Here is a 17,777-nt window from a genome sequence, read left to right as displayed (position 1 = left end):
TATATCAGTCACATTTCATTCAGTGTAATCATAGTAATTAATAATGCAGGCATGTTATTGTTTATTAATACTTTGATCTTATAATTTTATACACATAAACTGTAGGCCTGAAATATTTTGGACGCCATCGAAACACAACGTTTGAATGTGTTTTCTAGTAGAAAAAAAAACAACTTTTGGTCGTTCGTGTTGTTCGTCATGCCTGAAGGAAGCCAAACCCAAAGACTGACATCAGATGTTGGAGTGAAAGTGGTGAGTGACCAAGAAAACAACCTCAGAATTCAGAAAGGCATCTGCAAACAATAATGTGAAAAGAAAAGCATGCGTTCTCTGATTGCACCATATGCAATGCGATTATAATAGCAGTGTGATTGGGGTTGCGTTTTTTTGTGTTTTTTTAACTTCCTGTTTAAGAACAGTCCAGCTCTTAACTCTGAGCTACCCTGAAGCTACACGACACCAACCGCAATTTTTGATTTCCAGATCGAATGAACACAGATTGACTGATACATGTCATTGAATCATAACAGCAGTAAAATCCGAAAAGCATGTTCTATTACATATCTTAACCAGTAATTGGGTAATAAATTACCTTATACGATCTTATGATTCCATCTAAATTCAAATTGTTATAGGTTCATATGACTTCTGGTTTTGTATCACTACATTTTTGTGTTTTTGTGTACCAATGAGAACTCACATGGTTGACAGGGAGTGCAGGGTGAAGAAGGCTCCTGGGACGATAGTGGAGATGCGATTGTCGTAGAGAGACAGAAGACGTACTGAGCTGAGGCCTGTAAAAGTGGTGTTATCCACACAGGTGATCTGATTGCTCCTCAGCATCCTGCAGGAATACACATAAACACAAACACACACACATGAGGGTTAGACAATGGTTAAAGTCACCAAATGCTTGTTTAAAAAAATCATTAAATTCGTTAAACTTTTAAAGCGCTCTTTGCCTGGCAAGGACATTATCCCCGACCTTCATCTGCATACAGGAACATGACTGGCACTTATATTTTATGATGTAATAGCTCATCTTGAACATGTTGCGTACTGGTTCAACATTCCTCATGAGATTTTCACCTCTGCTGTGTTGGCAGTAAAAAGTGCTGCAGTTGCCATATTCACACTCTGAGCAGACTACTTAAGTAATTTCTCAATGAAAGCTCAATTTGATTATTACATTACAAAGACATTAATGTTCTGTCAAAAGGACCTGGAGATTTTTATTACAGAATCTGAGGACCAATGCTGAAGTATCCAGCAAATGAAATGCAAGTGAAAACCTTAAAAGATTTAGTAGACATATAAGGAAATTTATAAAACATGTGTATATGTGTGTGGGTGTATGTGCGTTGAATAAGACACAGGCTGAAATAATCAGGGCCTCTAAAAGAAGCCCAGCTGCACAAATGGGATAAATGCAAACCAGAGGCTGTTGGGACGCAAATGTGAAAGCAGCAAATTCCGCATTAGATCCTGACAAACAGGGACCTGAGACAGGCAAACTCAATTTAGGCATCATGTTTCTGGGATTTAAAAGCCACGAAATTCAATACTGCTGAACCATGATTCCATTCATTTGCTTTTAAGCACTGCTCTCTCTCCAATTTGGCTAATTAGGTGAACAGCAGAGCATAGCAAGGCCATTCTGAACTCCCAGGCTCCACACGCTGCTTTACTGTAGCATCTTTGATGTCGCAGCATTCTGCTTGTGACAGGGAGTCCAGGATCTTCTCTGCGTAGTTAAAATCCTCCTTAGATCTGATAAGTGAAATTTGGTTTGCTGATCCTTGAACTATTCTAGGGAGAAAAATTCGGCTAGATTCTATATTTTAGCAACAATTTTTCAAAATAATCCATGTTTCCATAGCTTGGGAATTTGACACAATAGTGAACTTCAATGTGATTTTGTGGCTCCTTGTGTGTTTACACTGAAACTAAAGCCCCTGCCCGTGGTCAGGAAGGGATAATGGGACTTGACTCACAGGGTTTTAAGGCCACTCAGTCCTTTAAACATGCGCCCTTGGACAGCCGGTAGCTTGTTTCCAGTGAGTAGGAGCTCAAGGACGCCTCCAGAGCCATCAAACACACCCTCCCGAATCTCCCGCAGCTTATTGTTACTCAGGTTTCTGGAATGAAACAACAAACAGAGATCGTCATGCATCAAGCTTCTTCGTTGGAAAAAATCAACATAAACCTGTCAACCAGTTTTATCTGCTCTGGCTTCAAAATCTCCCACATTTCCATTTGGACTTGTAAAACACAGACTGCTTTGGAATTATACGACTACATGTTAAGTATATTATTTTTTAAACGTTCGAAAACGTTTAATACGTTCTTTATTCATAATCACCAGTTAGAATCGAATTTAATGGGTTCTTAAGCGCACATTTATGACATCTGGCAACATGCTATCTCAGCCGTGTTCTAGTGATTCACTGGCTGATTGCAATCTGTGCTTCGGTAAAACGAGAGGAGGGGAACTTTTAGGACGCCTCCTATTCGTAATGACTTCGACAGCACCATAACGTAAGCAATTTCATGCCTGATAAATCACTGGCCTTCTTTCCAAAAGACCACCGCTTTTCCCATCTCCAAAATGGGTGGCGAATATTGCCAGACAATAAATCCCACTGCGCTTTCGCCCATTTCGGCCCAATATTCTGCTGCCTTTTCTATCCACGCCGCCTACATGGATCATCACGCATAAAGTTATTGACATAAAATGCACAGTCGGATGTCCCAAATGGCAGCCAACAAGCCCTCCTTCCTGCTTGAAAGTGAAAATGGATGAAAATGAACAGCAACGTACATCTTCCTAAGGTTTGGGAGCTTCTTAAAGGCCCCCATGGTGTCCAGTGATGAGATTTCATTGTCGTTTAGGCGCCTGGAGAAGACAAAAAAGAGACAGAGTGAGTGGTGGGGAGGTGGAAAGAGAGGTTAATGAGTCACTGGTGAGTCATAACATGGAGCAAAATAGAGATAAAGTATATTAAATGTAGGAGATATAATCAAACATACATACATGCATGCATACATACATGTATGTATGTATGTATGTATGTATGTATGTATGTATGTATGTATGTATGTATGTTTGATTACAGAGTAGATCTATACATTTAAATGATTCATATTATATTCTAAATTGACTTATTCAGCAGAAAGTAATTCTAATATTGCGGAAATGCTGTGTTTGGTTCTCAGTCCTTTGCATATAAAGTAATATTCCAGAAATATAAATAAATATATATTTAAATATAAATAAATATTTAAATAAATAATAAAACCTGTTATTTAGTCTACCTTATTTGTAACACAAGATATGCAAATAGGTATAGATAGAAACTAGGTTAATAAAAAGGTTATGAGTATTATTTCGAACTAAATTATATTGCTGTGATTTAGAAAGCAAACCTCACAGTGAGATGACATGGCAGAGCCGAGCTCAGAGTTACAAAACAACCGTTCACAGTGACAGGAACCAAAAGAAAATCAAAACACCTCCGAAAGTGAAAGTAATTGACGGAATGAATGAGAAAAGGACGGAATATGTAAATCACAATCTGATCTCACATAAGCGGAAAGATGTGGATACCAAGGAGGACATTAAAAAAATAAATAAAATACAGCTAACATTCCTGGAGGCTAAATTTCACTTGCACTATGAAGAAACGGAGACAGAGTAGGAGACAGATAGAGCAGGTGTAGGAGGCCTAGGGTGTGATTGATGAGTAAAGTTGATGGTACTGGAGAGGAAAAAAAACAGCCGTGTCCTCTACACATGAGCAGAAGGGCGAGAGGCATCGAGGGAACAGCTCGAGTACTGCATAAACCTAACAGTCCAGGAAAAGCCTGTGGCAGTCGTTCACCATCGACCGGCATGAGATATGAGAAAGAGAATGCAAGAAGATAGGGAATGGACAAGCAGGACAGAGAGAGGTGCAGTGAAGTGCAGGAACAGCCACTACCTAGATGGACTCTACACCGTGCTCAGTCAGCAATGTGAGTTTGGGAAAGAGATTAATTGTGTGTATGTGCATGTGGAGCCACTCACTGTATAAAATGTGGACAAAATTGTTTCAATGATACCCTTTATGCTTCTGAAATATTACAGATTACTGCAGTCATGAAATGGCGAAAAAAGCCAGAACATTTATATATCTCAATAGATGACAAAGCAAAATCAATGGAATACCTGTCAATCAGTTCTTTAATTAGACTGATAACCACATTAACCACATAATAAACACATTTTGTGTAAAGAATGTTTGTCATTTGTAGTATTGTAGAAACACTTTAGTTTTTTAGGTGGAGCATAAAAGCAAAAGCAAAAAGCTAAATTATTTGTGTGTGTTGTGTGACTACTTACAGATCAGTGGTGTGTTCAGGAAGGTGAGGAGGGATGCTGGTGAGTTTAAGGTTGGAACAATCCACCACGGTTCCCTCACAGCGACAGCGTTCAGGGCAAACCAGGTCCTGAAAACACTCGCCTGTTAGACGACTCCGGTAGTCCTCTGAACCTGACACACACAGGATAGAGAAAAAGAAGATAGATTGATAGAGAGAGAGAGAGAGAGAGAGAGAGAGAGAGAGAGAGGGGAGAGAATCAGAAAACAGCCATTAATTTACCCAAATACATGTTTGCACGGATAAACACTCATATCTGAGGAAACACATACCACAACCGTGCATCACAGTATCTTATTGCAGATCTTCTTTTACTCCATCACACTCATACATCCCTACGCTCATGCACAAACATGAACTCCCCATACATGCCTTAGTTCTATACAAACATTCATCTTCTTCTGGGGAACGGCTGTGTGTGCTGATAAAGTGGCCGAACAGCGCGAGGTCACTTGTTGGAGGTCCGCTCCTGAGATGTTTTGACAGAACAAAAACTGTGGAGGTTTCTGGAGCGCAGGAGAGGCTGGCTTTTTTGATTTTTGATTTTTTTTTTAATTGAGCTACATCTTGGTCACATGACCGATGTCTTTCCACAAGTACTGTTTAGATTATTCCCCCCCTTTTCCTCTTTCTTACTGTCTTTCACTGTCTTTTACTGTCTTGTGCATGGCTTTTTGCAAAAAAAAAAAAAATTACCCATTTGCAAACCTTATCATATGACATCAGCACAATACAGTTTAATAAAAAAATAATAATAATTATAATAATCATAAAAAAAAAAAAAAAAAAAAATAAATAAATAAATATATATATATATATATATATATATATATATATATATATATATATATATATATATATATATATATATATATATATATATATATATATAAAGTATGTTATCAGGATAATGTTTTTAACTGGACTTAATAACTGGACAAAATATTTCAGATGACCTAGCTAGCATCAGGACTAATGTTAGGGTAAAGGTTTATACAACATTAGCTACCTTGCTAGCAAACTGGGCTAATATTTTAGGTTACACAGTGAGTTATATTACCTAAATCTTAGCTAGCTTTCCAGCAAATTATCTAGAAATTTGACATAAAATGAATGCTTCTAAACTATTAAATTGTGTATTAAATATATTTTTCGAGTTAAACATTTTTCTCCGAGTTGAACATTAATTTTAGCTAAAATTAGCTAGTTTGGCAAACCTACCTTTAACATTTAACATTAAAGTAAAAGCTTGGTAGATTTTAATCCATTATATATTGCAATTCAAGCGAACATATGATATCAAGTTAAAAAAAATGGAAGAAATGTTAGATTTCAATAAACACTATTGTTTAACAAAAGTAATTGTAAAAGTTAAACCTGCATTAATTAGGTCACAACACATGATTATATGTGAAACATATTTACAGTGGGCAAATGTGAGGAAGATAATAATAATAATAACTCTGGAAGGTTGAAACAGCAAACATGTAGAGTAATGGCAGACAAAAGGCTAGAAATGATGTCACATGATTGTGTTTACAATTGGCTGGTAAACTATAATTAAACTGTAGTCTTGTTGACCCCTTTCAACTAGTTAAATCAGAACACAAATGTTTAATGCTTAAGCCCTTTTCAGGACATGCTTGCTAAGGCCGAAGGTCCTCGACAGTAGCTGCTGAATTTGAGTCGACAAGCGCTTCCTTGTTCTTCTTCCTTGTGGTGGGCTAGAAGTGCCCTATCCCAGAATGCCATGCTGCGTGCGAGTGTGTCCAGCGGTCCCTGGTGCTTGACGGAACCATGTGAGGCGAGTGTAGGCGGCGGCACATGGTTAGATCAAGCACAAGAGACAGCTGCACCAGGGGCCTGGGGGCCCGGGGCCAGGAGTGGAGAGGAAGAGGAGGAGAGGAAGAGGAGGAGAGAGGTGGAGGAGCAGCCAGGAAGAGAGCAGGAAGCCGCTGAGAAAAGCATTCATCAATTTCCCTGCTGCTGTTACAGTGGGGACCATAGCTTTGCCCATAACACAATAGCACAGACAGATAGACAGACAAACAGACAGAGACATGACTGGCACACACAGGACAAAAAGGAGTGCAGCAAAGCCTCTGCTGCTGTGCACACCCACACACCCTCACACACACTCCCCAGTTCGTGCACAAACCCTTGGCGCTGAGTGTGTGTTGGCTCTCCCACCGTGCTTGTTACTGTGCTGCTATAGGGACACAGGCAGAGCTGTAATTAGGGGAAATCCTGGGGTTAATATTAAAGCAAGCGGCGGTTGCGCACAGCATTGAGCACACACACACACACTACGCTCGCTACAGTCGACAGAAGCGCTTCCCTTTCATAGCCATTTTCATGGCTGCAACGTCCCACAGATCTTGATGAACCTTCAAAAATGCATTCTGATGGTTTTCGGTTTCACCGCGTATCCTGGTGATGTCCCATGAGCATTCTGAAGCCTGGCAGTGTGTATGTAGAACTGCTCCAGGCCTGAGGATGCCACACAGCTCCCTCTCCAGGGAAAAGATACACATTCTCTCACACACACACACACACACACACACACACACACACACACACACACACACACACACACACACACACACACAATAACACATGCAAAATCCTAGTAGTCACCAAGACAGTACTACCTGGGAGTCCCTTTACTGGTATTTTTTAAGAAATTGAATAAATGTCGCAAATATTACAAAACCTACTGTCCATGCATCACTTATTTTAGGTTAGCTTTCCATCACTGCTGATATATACTGTAGATAGTAGCTAGGCTAGCTTATGAAAGCATCCTAATTTCGCTAGAAGAAAATGTTACAGAATGGTTAATTCACAACCATTTTACATTAAGTGAACTTACTATTAAACTTGGTACCCAGCTAATGTTACCCAGCATGCTTGCCACTGTTGATTGCATCATGAAATCACCTAATCATAGCTAGCTTGATAGCTTGATTAGCTATCAACAGCAGTGTTTTAGTCAAAATCCGAATTATCGCAAACAGGATTTTCTGACCAAAACCACTCAAATGGAAGCTTCGGAAACAAAACTTGGCTGGCTACTAATCTTAAGCAAGCCAGCTAGCAAAGCTAACTTTTATTAAATTCGATTGTAAAAATCAATATTAAATAATGCTTTCTTAAAACTATACATATTAAAGTCTCCTTCTAAGGAGAACATCTAATTTTGTTGCCAGTATTGCACTCTGTGTCTGTTTTTTTGATCTCTTATATGTATTTATATATCAGATATATTTAACCAGCATGTCTAAACATGTTCCATTCCTGCCTGGAAAGATTTTAAGTGGTACTGTTGGCTGGCATGTCCACAGTAATCTGCCAAACCTCTGATTTTGTCCTTGAACTCAACAAGTGTGAATCAGTGGACCCTATGAGGCCATGTGTGTGTGTGTGTGTGTGTGTGTGTGTGTGTGTGTGTGTGTGTGTGTGTGTGTGTGCGCGCGCGAGAGAGAAAGAAAAGATAGTGTGAGTGTGTTAAGTCTACCTGTGCAACGGAACTTCTTGCCCTTGATCTGACTGATGCGCTTGTTGGCGAGGCGGCGCGGGTGGCTGCAGCGTGCCCCACTTGTCTCGATGGGGTTGTCAAACAGGTAGTCAGCCAGCCACTTCAGGTGGCAGTCACACATGAAGGGATTCTGAGCGAGATGTCTGAAAAGGTAAAGGGTTGTGAAAAGGAGATAAATGTGTCAGAAAGAAAAAAAAAATCCAAAAAAATGTTTTGTAATAATGTTTAGACTTTTAACAGCTTAAATTGTTTTCACTCCACTATCGACTAACTTTAGTGATAAAAAAACAATGTTGATTAAGTGATTAGAGTGTGTGTGAAAAATGTGAAGGAAATCTCCGAAGTGGTTGCTTAAAGACTAGAGTGTGCTTCCTAAATGTGATTGCGTGCATGTGTGTGTGTGTGTGTGTGTGTGTGTGTGTGTGTGTGTGTGTGTGTGTGTGTGTGTGTGTGTGTGACACCTACAGGGTCTTGATGGAGCGCAGTGGGGTAAACAGGCCTTTGCTGATGGTCTGCAGCTTGTTGTCATAGAGAGAGAGCAGATTGAGACTCTGCAGGTCTTTGAACGTGTTCACCCTCAGGCAGTTGATCTTGTTGGCGTTAAGCAGCCTGTATTGACCAAAAAAGACGTTTCATCCTTAAGTCGGAGCGGTGGCGAGTTCGAGCACACACAAAACATTAACATAATACGCGTCTATCATTGATCAAATTTACTATTCACCCTTTTAGATTAAACCGCAGCTTTGAGCCTTGTTAAGGATTGAAGTAAATTCTCTTCACAGCCACGCTGTTTACTATGGATGTGTTGCATTGTGGGATTTAAAGTAAAAAGCGGCTGTGAGGTGCTTGTGAGGTCCAGATCTAGACATTAGACAGAGAGCTTGAATAAAGTGAGAATAAAGCGACCAGCTTAGCACCTCTAAGGTGCATTTTCCTGGCAATTCTACCAAAATCTTTCACAACTAAAAGGACACAAAGTTTTTTAATTATTTAATTTTTTTTCCTCATGGCTAAGCACAAAGCATGCCTCGCTGAGCCGGCCGGCAAAGTCAGAGATGCTGTAAATTCATGATGCCACTGCCCTGACATGCCAAACCGTTCAAAGGAGTAAAGTATTACAAACAGCATGCAACACTATTTCTGTAAACCTAGAATAGAAAAAAAAATCACAGGCTACATTTTGCTTTAGCTAGATTTTCATAGTGTATCAGGAATACAATTTACTAAAACACATTCATGTACTTAATACATGTCTCATTTCATGGTCACTTAGATAACTTTGAAAATCCAGCTTAATACACTCAGACCCTTACATTATTTACAATTAATTTTTTTTGTTAAACCAGAAGCACATTTGCAATTTTCTTTTTACATTTATGTCTAGATGCCCTGCTTTTTCACCTGCTTTTTTACACTATTCAACGTCTTTTTTACTTAGACCGATTGACAATCGACAGCACGGGGCCTGCGTTTAATTACTGAAAGCTGTTCTAATGAGGCTTTGTCTCACAGTAAATGCATGCTTCGTCAGCCTGCTTACCTGGGGAGATAATTAGGTGTGGGGAATTAAAAAAAAAAGACAAAAACAAGGAAACCCGATTCGCAGCAAGCCACCATTTTTTGGGGAATGGTGCAAGGTGTTCCTTTTCTATGGGCACTTAGTTCTAACCAAACTCATTAGAGTAGTGTTTCCCAAACAGCACATTTGAGAGGTCAAAACACACTGTTGTTTTACTCTGTGCTCCAATAGCAGTTTGGACATAAACATTGAGCACCTACAATCAAAAACGTCTTTAAAAATATGATAAAATGGCTGCTGTCAGCAATCTACATCTGAGACATAGAAGTCAACTGTTTAAAAGAGTTTTTATATAATTTACAGTCTCCATTGCAGTGACTGTGATTGCAGACAACCCCTTTTCCTTGTGTTTTTTCCTCCATTGAAGGTAAAATGTAGTTAAGTATCAGAAATAAACTGAAAATATCAAAAGCTGTATTGCAAATCAGAAGTTCCTTCTGTATTAATGCATTTGTTCAAACGTGCTATAATTTCTATCATTTCTTGTATAACAGAAGCTTCATATAATCTAACGGAAATGTAAATGCTGTTCCTTAAAAACAAACAATAAATAATTTCACAAAAAAGGTAAATAATTGATAAGGTGCATCTTTTAGTTTGGAGACATTTATCTATGTCACCAGTGTTCAGTGCTTTGTACTGTACATGTCTGTAAACTCTTTGCAGACAGGGGAACTTGGTGCTTTCCGGTTTCTCACTATCCTGACAAACATTTTAGAGAAGTTGGCGTGGGAATGCATAAAATGTGTATAAGTGCTGTATAACATAAGCAATAACAGGAATGAACTTATTTTCCACAACATTAACTGCCAATAAATAGATAAAAAGGAAGAGTTGCTTGTTTGAATAGTTAAAAAATAAACCATGGAATAATTACTGTGATTTGGGTCAAGACACACCATGGGATGCGATCACAGCATGCTATCAGCATTAGCTCTCTTTAATTTACGTTCATTGAGCATGAAGTATGTACAGCTAAAAGCAAACAAAGGTCACTGAAAAAAAGAATTACAGAACAAAATTTTAATGATTTACACAATAGTGGAGGCATACTGTCGCACGCTACCAACAGTTGTGACAGAACATGAAAGGAAGTCAAGTCTGGAGAGTCACTTCTGGGTGTTAAAGTTGAATTAGAATGCTGAAATTTAGTTTTCCTTACTTTCAGTATTCTCTTTTTTATATAAACTATATGGACAAAATTATTGGTACACCTGACTTTTCCAGTCATATGTGGTTGTTCTGCAAACTGTTATCAAAAAGTTGGAGACAAATAATTGATGACAAAAGATGTTTTTGGATGAAATAGAATTAACATTTCTCTTCGTTTGAATTAGGAGGCCCAAACGTGTTCCAGCCTGACAATGCCTCTGTGCACAAAGCGAGCTCAAGGAAAATATAGTTTACATGGGTCAAAGCTGAAAATCTTGAGTTAGCTGCTACAGAGCTCTGACATCAATCCTTTTGAAACATTTGGGATAAACTGGAATGTTCAGTGCACCCCAGGCCCCCTCACTAATGTACTTGTGGCTGAAACAATCACAAAACTCTACAAGCACACGTCAAAATCTAGTGGAACATCTTTAGAAGGGTGGAGGTTAGTATAACAGCAGATGGGGACTAAATGTGGAATGGGATATAAGTGTCCACAAATGTTTGTCCATATAGTTTAGAGAGCCTAATGGTTCTTAATGTCAGGGAAGTAAAAAAAAGTGTATTGAATGTTGTTTGGGGTGTACCTTTTAATTCTAGAATGTTATTACATATGTCTCTACTGGCAGTAGTTTAAATAAAGAATCGCATCCTTGCAAAATTGCCAATTTGAATGGATTTCCAAAATAAAAAATCTCAAAAAAAAAAACAAAAAAAAACATGTAGCACAATCAAGTATTTTTAGCTGCAACAATCTTAAATAAAACACTTTTTTTAAAAAGACGAACTTAATAAAAGACTAGGCTGTCTCTTTAGATGTGTTTTTATTGACCTGTTTCATTGCTTTTCGAAACGGTGTCAATAAATTTTCTTAAAATTAGGCAATGTGCTCTTTTTTAGATTATTTTCTGCTTAATCTTTAGTAAAAGCTAGAATAGAAAGATATTGTCAGGAACTTTTTTGCCACTATGTACAGAAAAATTTTTGGTGACAAAAGCTGTTGATGTATAGGCAAAAATGTGGAGTGTGCATGAGTCTCTGAGGAGCATTTCGGTGCATTAAGGGGCGAAAAAATGTAAATCGCAAAAACACGGGTAATTTGACTCATTAGGGCGGCTAACAAGGCGAAGATTAGAAAGTGCGGAGTAGCACTGCTGGAATCGACGTGTACTCAGCTGATGATAACTCGCTGACGTATCCATGCTCGTATCTCGGTCCATAAGTGCACGCGCAAAAAAAAAAACCCACCCCACACCCCCAGGAAACCCCTCCCCTTTACCACAAATTGTGTGCGGCAGCTCAAACAAGGTCATTAAAACACACAGATTTCCTCAAATGAGACCTCTAAACGCAGGCATCATGTTTGAGCAATGTTTCTGTGTCTACATCAATAGGATGAGGTGTGAGAGATATGCTTTGTAATCAGGCCCAATTTAAATGCTAATGATGTTAGGTACACTCTTGAGGAGGAGGAGAAACAACCGAAGAAATATTCACACGTCTGCCTCTAACAAGTCGCTCCATCTGAGAGTTAAAAAAAAAAAAAAGGTTTTTCGGCTTTAACATGCTCTTTTTGTTCTTTTTACTTGGACTCTTTTTATGAGCGGAGCTGAGGGAAATGAAATAGCTCTCCTTGCAGAGTCCGCATTGGATCAGTACAGGCATACACACACACACACACACACACACACACACACACACACACACACACAAACACACACACACACACACACACACACACACACACACAAACACACACACACACACACACACACACACACACACACACACACACACACACACACACACACACACACACACACACAATATCCTATCCTGTTGCTACTGGTTGTAGATGGGATAGAAACAGTACTTACAGCAGTTGCAGGGAGACAAGGCCATCAAACAAGCCTTTGGGAATCTCAGCAATTTTGTTCCCATACAAAACCCTGTACATGCACACAAACAAAACAAAGAAAGCTCTGTAAAATCACCACAGCATGATCACTGGCTGTCTAATTCACATCCTACATGACATACTCCTTTCTCCACTCTCTCCACACTACATTCCTAATAGTGAGTGTATCCCACATATTGCACGTTGGGTTTCCTTTCTATCTCTGTTTTTTTTATTTGCAGCCTAATAATCCAATAACAAAAAAACCCTTTATGTATTTAAACATGGTGAAGAATGAAACATGGTTATTGTGAATGAGATATCGATGCAATTGATGTAGGTCTTTATTTTAATTGTATACTGTTTTTTTTTAGATCATAATCACCATAATCTATGGCCATACTTGTTACCACAGAAAAAAATTATAGTCATATCTCCAGAAGAAATTACTTCAAAACTGACGGCAACAGCAGATTGGCATTAGATTCTGTAAAAACCCAGGAACATCTGCAGAAATACTTTACTGGTGATTAAGAGATGTGAAAAATAGCACAGAAAATTTCTCATATTAGTAATTAATATAAGGTTATCAGCACTAATGTCTGTTTCTACATACAGTGATTCAGCAATTCTAATAGATGAGCCCAGACTGTACTGAATCGTTTTTGAAAAAAGCTGTCCTTTTCTTTAGTTACAGGTCTAATTGCTGAAAGATGTGTCATGGATAGCATACATTACTACTAGCAGGATTTTATTATATACACATGCATGAGGTACCAGGCTGGGTATGTAAATTTGTCTATTTCATTTGGATAGATGAATCTATCTGTCTGTTTGACTGTTTATTTATCTATCTATATGTTTGTCTGTCTGTCTTCCGTCTGTCTGCATATAAATTTATATATGTATCCCTGTTTTATATTCACCCTTGCTTTAGTGTATAACCTTTTCGCTGCTGAAGATTTGTACCCAGGAACTGCTGCTGTAATTATAAAGACTTCCCTTTGCCTCCATCACCTCAGGATCCAACCATTGTGGATCTTTTCAACAACTGTATCCCTATTAAACTGCATTTTTCCTGAGAGTATGAAAAATAAAAATAAAAATTAAGTCTGTGCCCTCTTTACCTACCTGCAGATACTATTTCTTATAAAATCCATTCATTTCTGGAAGCATCATTTACTTTTCACCGTTTTGCACACGTTGCAGGGTATATACTATAAACAGTTCATTCTAACCCCTACAATCTAATGAGTTCAGGGTTACAGAAATCCTTTAATGTAAATATAGCCTGTGGAAGTGAGTCGATCTTTAATTGCAGGACAGGAAATAAGTGAGTGCTGAAAGACTGAGGCATGACAAGGCTCCAGCTGCCAGGGCTGAGCTCACTGAAAGGAATCTTGCAAAATTAATATGCACAGAATGAGGCGTGTGTCTTTTTTCCATCTTGTTCAGGTGATGCAAATGAAAGCTGTCTCTTGTTTTTACACACACACACACACACACACACACACACACACACACACACACACACACACACACACACACACACACACACACACACACACTCAGGCTACTGTTGCTCTACATGCCGATTTATTTCTCTTATTTCGACAGCTGTCTCATCAGTGTCAGCATTTACACAGACCCACCAACTGATGTGAAATATGCACAAAATGCAAAAGAAATCCGAAACATGCCTGTGAGCATGTCAGAGCATTAGCTTATGCAGATAAGTGTGTGTGTGTTCGTGTGTGCATGTGTGAGTGTGAATTTATGCCAAAATACTTACAGTGAGGTGAGGGAGCGAAGGCCGCTGAAGGCATCATCAGCGATGTCTGAAATCTGATTCTTGCTCAGATCTCTGAAAAGCAGACAGGCAACCAGGATGTTAAAACACATGCCTGCGGCTAAAGAAAAATCCAGAAAACATTGCACTTAAAGAAACAGAATGAAATTTAATTGTCACTTAAACAAACTCAAACATTCATTCGTTATGCTGCTAAAGCTTGCTTTAGTTAGCGATGATATGCATTATATACATGAATAATGATACAGTTTATAGTATATAACCTATATATGAAATTCCACAATTAGTGCAAACTCATGAAAATGCTATATTACCGACGAAATTCTGTGCTAATTAATTGTATGTATGTGGAAATTCAGTTTATATCACAACACTCATTAATTCTCAGATATGACTGGACACAAGGGCACTAACTATCTATCTATTAATGTATGGAATAAATAATTGAGACAATTTCCTATGCAGTTTTTTATCAATGTCTCTCTCTCTTTTGCTATCTATCTATCTATCTATCTATCTATCTATCTATCTATCTATCTATCTATCTATCTATCTATCTATCTATCTATCTATCTATCTATCTATCTATCTATCTTTATCTGCATACATACATACATACATACATACATACATACATACATACATACATACATACATACATACATACATACATACATAAAATCCACGAGTACCAATGGTTTGACTTGTGATTTTTCGATCTTGTGATGACATTAATGATATGACAAACTGTGCTTGTTCACACGCCCGCTTCCAATTACATATATACTGTATAGTTTATACAATACAGTACTTTAAATTGCTCTCTTTTGATAAATGATGTACTGTAATTTGTTAAATTAATAACAAATTACAATATACCATACTTACACTATACGTACTGATCACCATTCTTTAAGTCATGGACTACCTTTCATATTTATATAGATATAATAAAACATATGAAACATATCAATGACATTTTGCAGTCCTATTGTCAGCTGCAGCAATGGTAAGTCAGTGCATTACATAGAAGGCAAAAAAATTAAATCACAATCACAACAAAGTTATGACCTACTCAAGGTTATTGGAAATCGTGCAACCGTGCAATGGGTAAATAGTGCTGATGTGGCTAGCAAAAGGCATGACACATAAACAGTGTGTTTACAGCCCTTCTATGCATAGGTTGCTGTAAATGCCCCTCTTGGGGATCTGTCTCTCTGCAAAGGAGGCTAATACTCACATTCTTTTCAGCTTCTTATATGGAGAGAAAGCCCCAGGTGGAATGCTCTTAATCAGGTTTTGTTCCAGACGACTGCAAAAAGAAAAACAGGTTATGTATGACTATTACTTTACAGTCTAACACAACGAAATTGAAATGTATGGCATTGTTTCCACAGCAGAGTACAGTGTGTGTATCAGGATCTTCTTAGTCTAATCTAATGTCAGACATATGTGTGTGTTGTGGATATGGAGCTCTGCAAGACTATAATAAGATAAAGGCAGAGTCATTAGGCTGCATCTTTTCTCACAACAATCTAATCCATCCTTCCCTTATACATATGCCTGCATGCATACTTATGGCCTTCGCAAAAAAAACCCACAAACATACTCTCCTGGCTCTTATTTGTAGAGATGAGCTCAGGCTGGCAGTTACAGCTCCTACAGGTGAATTACTGAGCGAGCCATCCAGCCATTTGATGCAGATCGAGAGACTGGTGCAGATTGAGAGGAAATGGGTTTGAGTTTTCAATCTCCTCTGGCACGCACCATGATTCAGTCCTGGCAGCTGCCACAGCAAACACGGCTCGGTCAAAACGAGCCCGTGGCCCAACAATGTTCGGCCTCTACATCATTCAATTAGCGCTATTTGTTTCTGGCCAGCGGCAGCGCTTGAGTAATGTATCTGGCCTAGTGCAACTCTTTGTTACACAAAGGTCATACACTATTGGCAGAAAGTGCCGGACGAGGAACGGGACATATCAGGGCAATTACGTATCCATCCTTTGGTGCAAACAAGAGCCTTGCGATCAATATGTATATCAACACACACACACACACACACACACACACACACACACACACACACACACACATACATTTTTACACATGTTTATACATTGCTCTCGCTACTGATTAATGTGTTTGCAACCATAAGGGCCAAAAAATACGATTGAAATACATGTTGAGTTTATCTAAACGTTTACATATTCAACAACAGAAAAAATAAATCTCCATTAGAATATATTTAAGGTCATATTTTAATTTTAGTCAGCTAATGCCTAATTCCAAAACATTCTGGGGGGCTTTGAATAAATGGACTTCATTTATGAAGTACTTATACTTTTCTAATTGATTATAGGAAAAAATATTAATCTTAAAAGTTATTTTTATGTCTAAGAGCATTCAAAAAATTTAATATGCTGAAGGCTATAGAGCTTCATGTACGTGCATGAAGCAACACCATTAAGTTGTCGTGGACCTGAAGGCTTGATGTGCTTTCAAGGTGCTTAACCATTAGTGACAATTCACTGAGGAACTATAATGTCTCTAAAACATACACTCATATACGGTAAAAATATAGTGAAGAGGTTTCCAAGCTATAGGCTATATATTTGTGTGTGTGTGTGTGTGTGTGTGTGTGTGTGTGTGTGTGTGTGTGTGTGTGTCTATGTGTAAGTGATTGAGTTAATTCCACTGCAGGGTTGCTGATTAGAACAGGGTCCAGGAGCGATCTCATTTGCCTGACTCCGGCTCTTTGGCTGCGTACATAATTGTCCTAAACTCCGGAGGAAAATGTGAAGGACTCTGAGTAGCTTGAGCCGGAGGAAGCCACAGCTTCTTCAGAGTTCCGACGCTCCTGCTAATGAGGTTGTGAAGTGCAGCGCTAATGGCCTTTGCTACACGACAGAAGGAGATGAGAACTGAACCCGGCTATTATCACAGTGACTTTATGTGTTTACTTCACTGGAGATAGAGAACGAGAAAAAAATGTGAGAAAGAATGAGAGCAGAATAAGGAAGTGTGAGTGAGATAAGAAATGAAGGAGACAAATAAAGCCAGCGAGAGAGAGGAAGAGAGAAAAAAAACAGAGCCTGAGCAGCGAAAGGTGTGTGTCTGATTTGATAGGATGGAAGACTCACATTTCTACAATGCCCTCAGGCAAATTGGCTGGGATTTCGGTAAGGCCTTTTCTCCTACAGTCCACGATGTTGTTGTTGCAGGTGCAGCTGGCAGGACAGACAGACGCTTGGGGAGCGCAAGATCTCGGTTCTGACTGAGTAGGGCCTGGAAACCAAAAAAAGAGAAAGAAAGAAGGTTGAGAAAATCACAAGAAAGGCTGAATGTGGAGATAACGGAAATTTGTAAATAACAAAATCGAATA

At 38.7% G+C, this 17,777-nt stretch overlaps 2 protein-coding genes across 2 annotated transcripts in view; one reads left to right on the top strand and one right to left on the bottom strand.

Annotated features, from left to right (window-relative positions):
- The window catches only part of slit3 (slit homolog 3), a 162,509-nt gene that overhangs the window by 38,944 nt on the left and 105,788 nt on the right, over positions 1-17,777 (bottom strand). The window contains exons 9-18 of the mRNA XM_083560686.1: positions 17,536-17,680; positions 15,636-15,707; positions 14,378-14,449; positions 12,566-12,637; positions 8,423-8,566; positions 7,937-8,100; positions 4,382-4,532; positions 2,822-2,896; positions 1,995-2,138; positions 701-844 (exon numbers count right to left, since the gene is read on the bottom strand). Coding sequence (XP_083416812.1) covers positions 701-844; positions 1,995-2,138; positions 2,822-2,896; positions 4,382-4,532; positions 7,937-8,100; positions 8,423-8,566; positions 12,566-12,637; positions 14,378-14,449; positions 15,636-15,707; positions 17,536-17,680 — 1,183 coding nt within the window. The remainder of the gene's footprint in view (positions 1-700; positions 845-1,994; positions 2,139-2,821; positions 2,897-4,381; positions 4,533-7,936; positions 8,101-8,422; positions 8,567-12,565; positions 12,638-14,377; positions 14,450-15,635; positions 15,708-17,535; positions 17,681-17,777) is intronic.
- Positions 1-17,777, top strand: part of chrm1a (cholinergic receptor, muscarinic 1a) — a 179,863-nt gene that overhangs the window by 153,570 nt on the left and 8,516 nt on the right. The window lies entirely within an intron of this gene.

Source organism: Silurus aristotelis (assembly GCF_946808225.1).
Source record: "Silurus aristotelis genome assembly, chromosome: 14".
Lineage (NCBI taxonomy): Eukaryota > Metazoa > Chordata > Actinopteri > Siluriformes > Siluridae > Silurus > Silurus aristotelis.
This window is presented reverse-complemented; position numbering and strand designations above follow the sequence as displayed.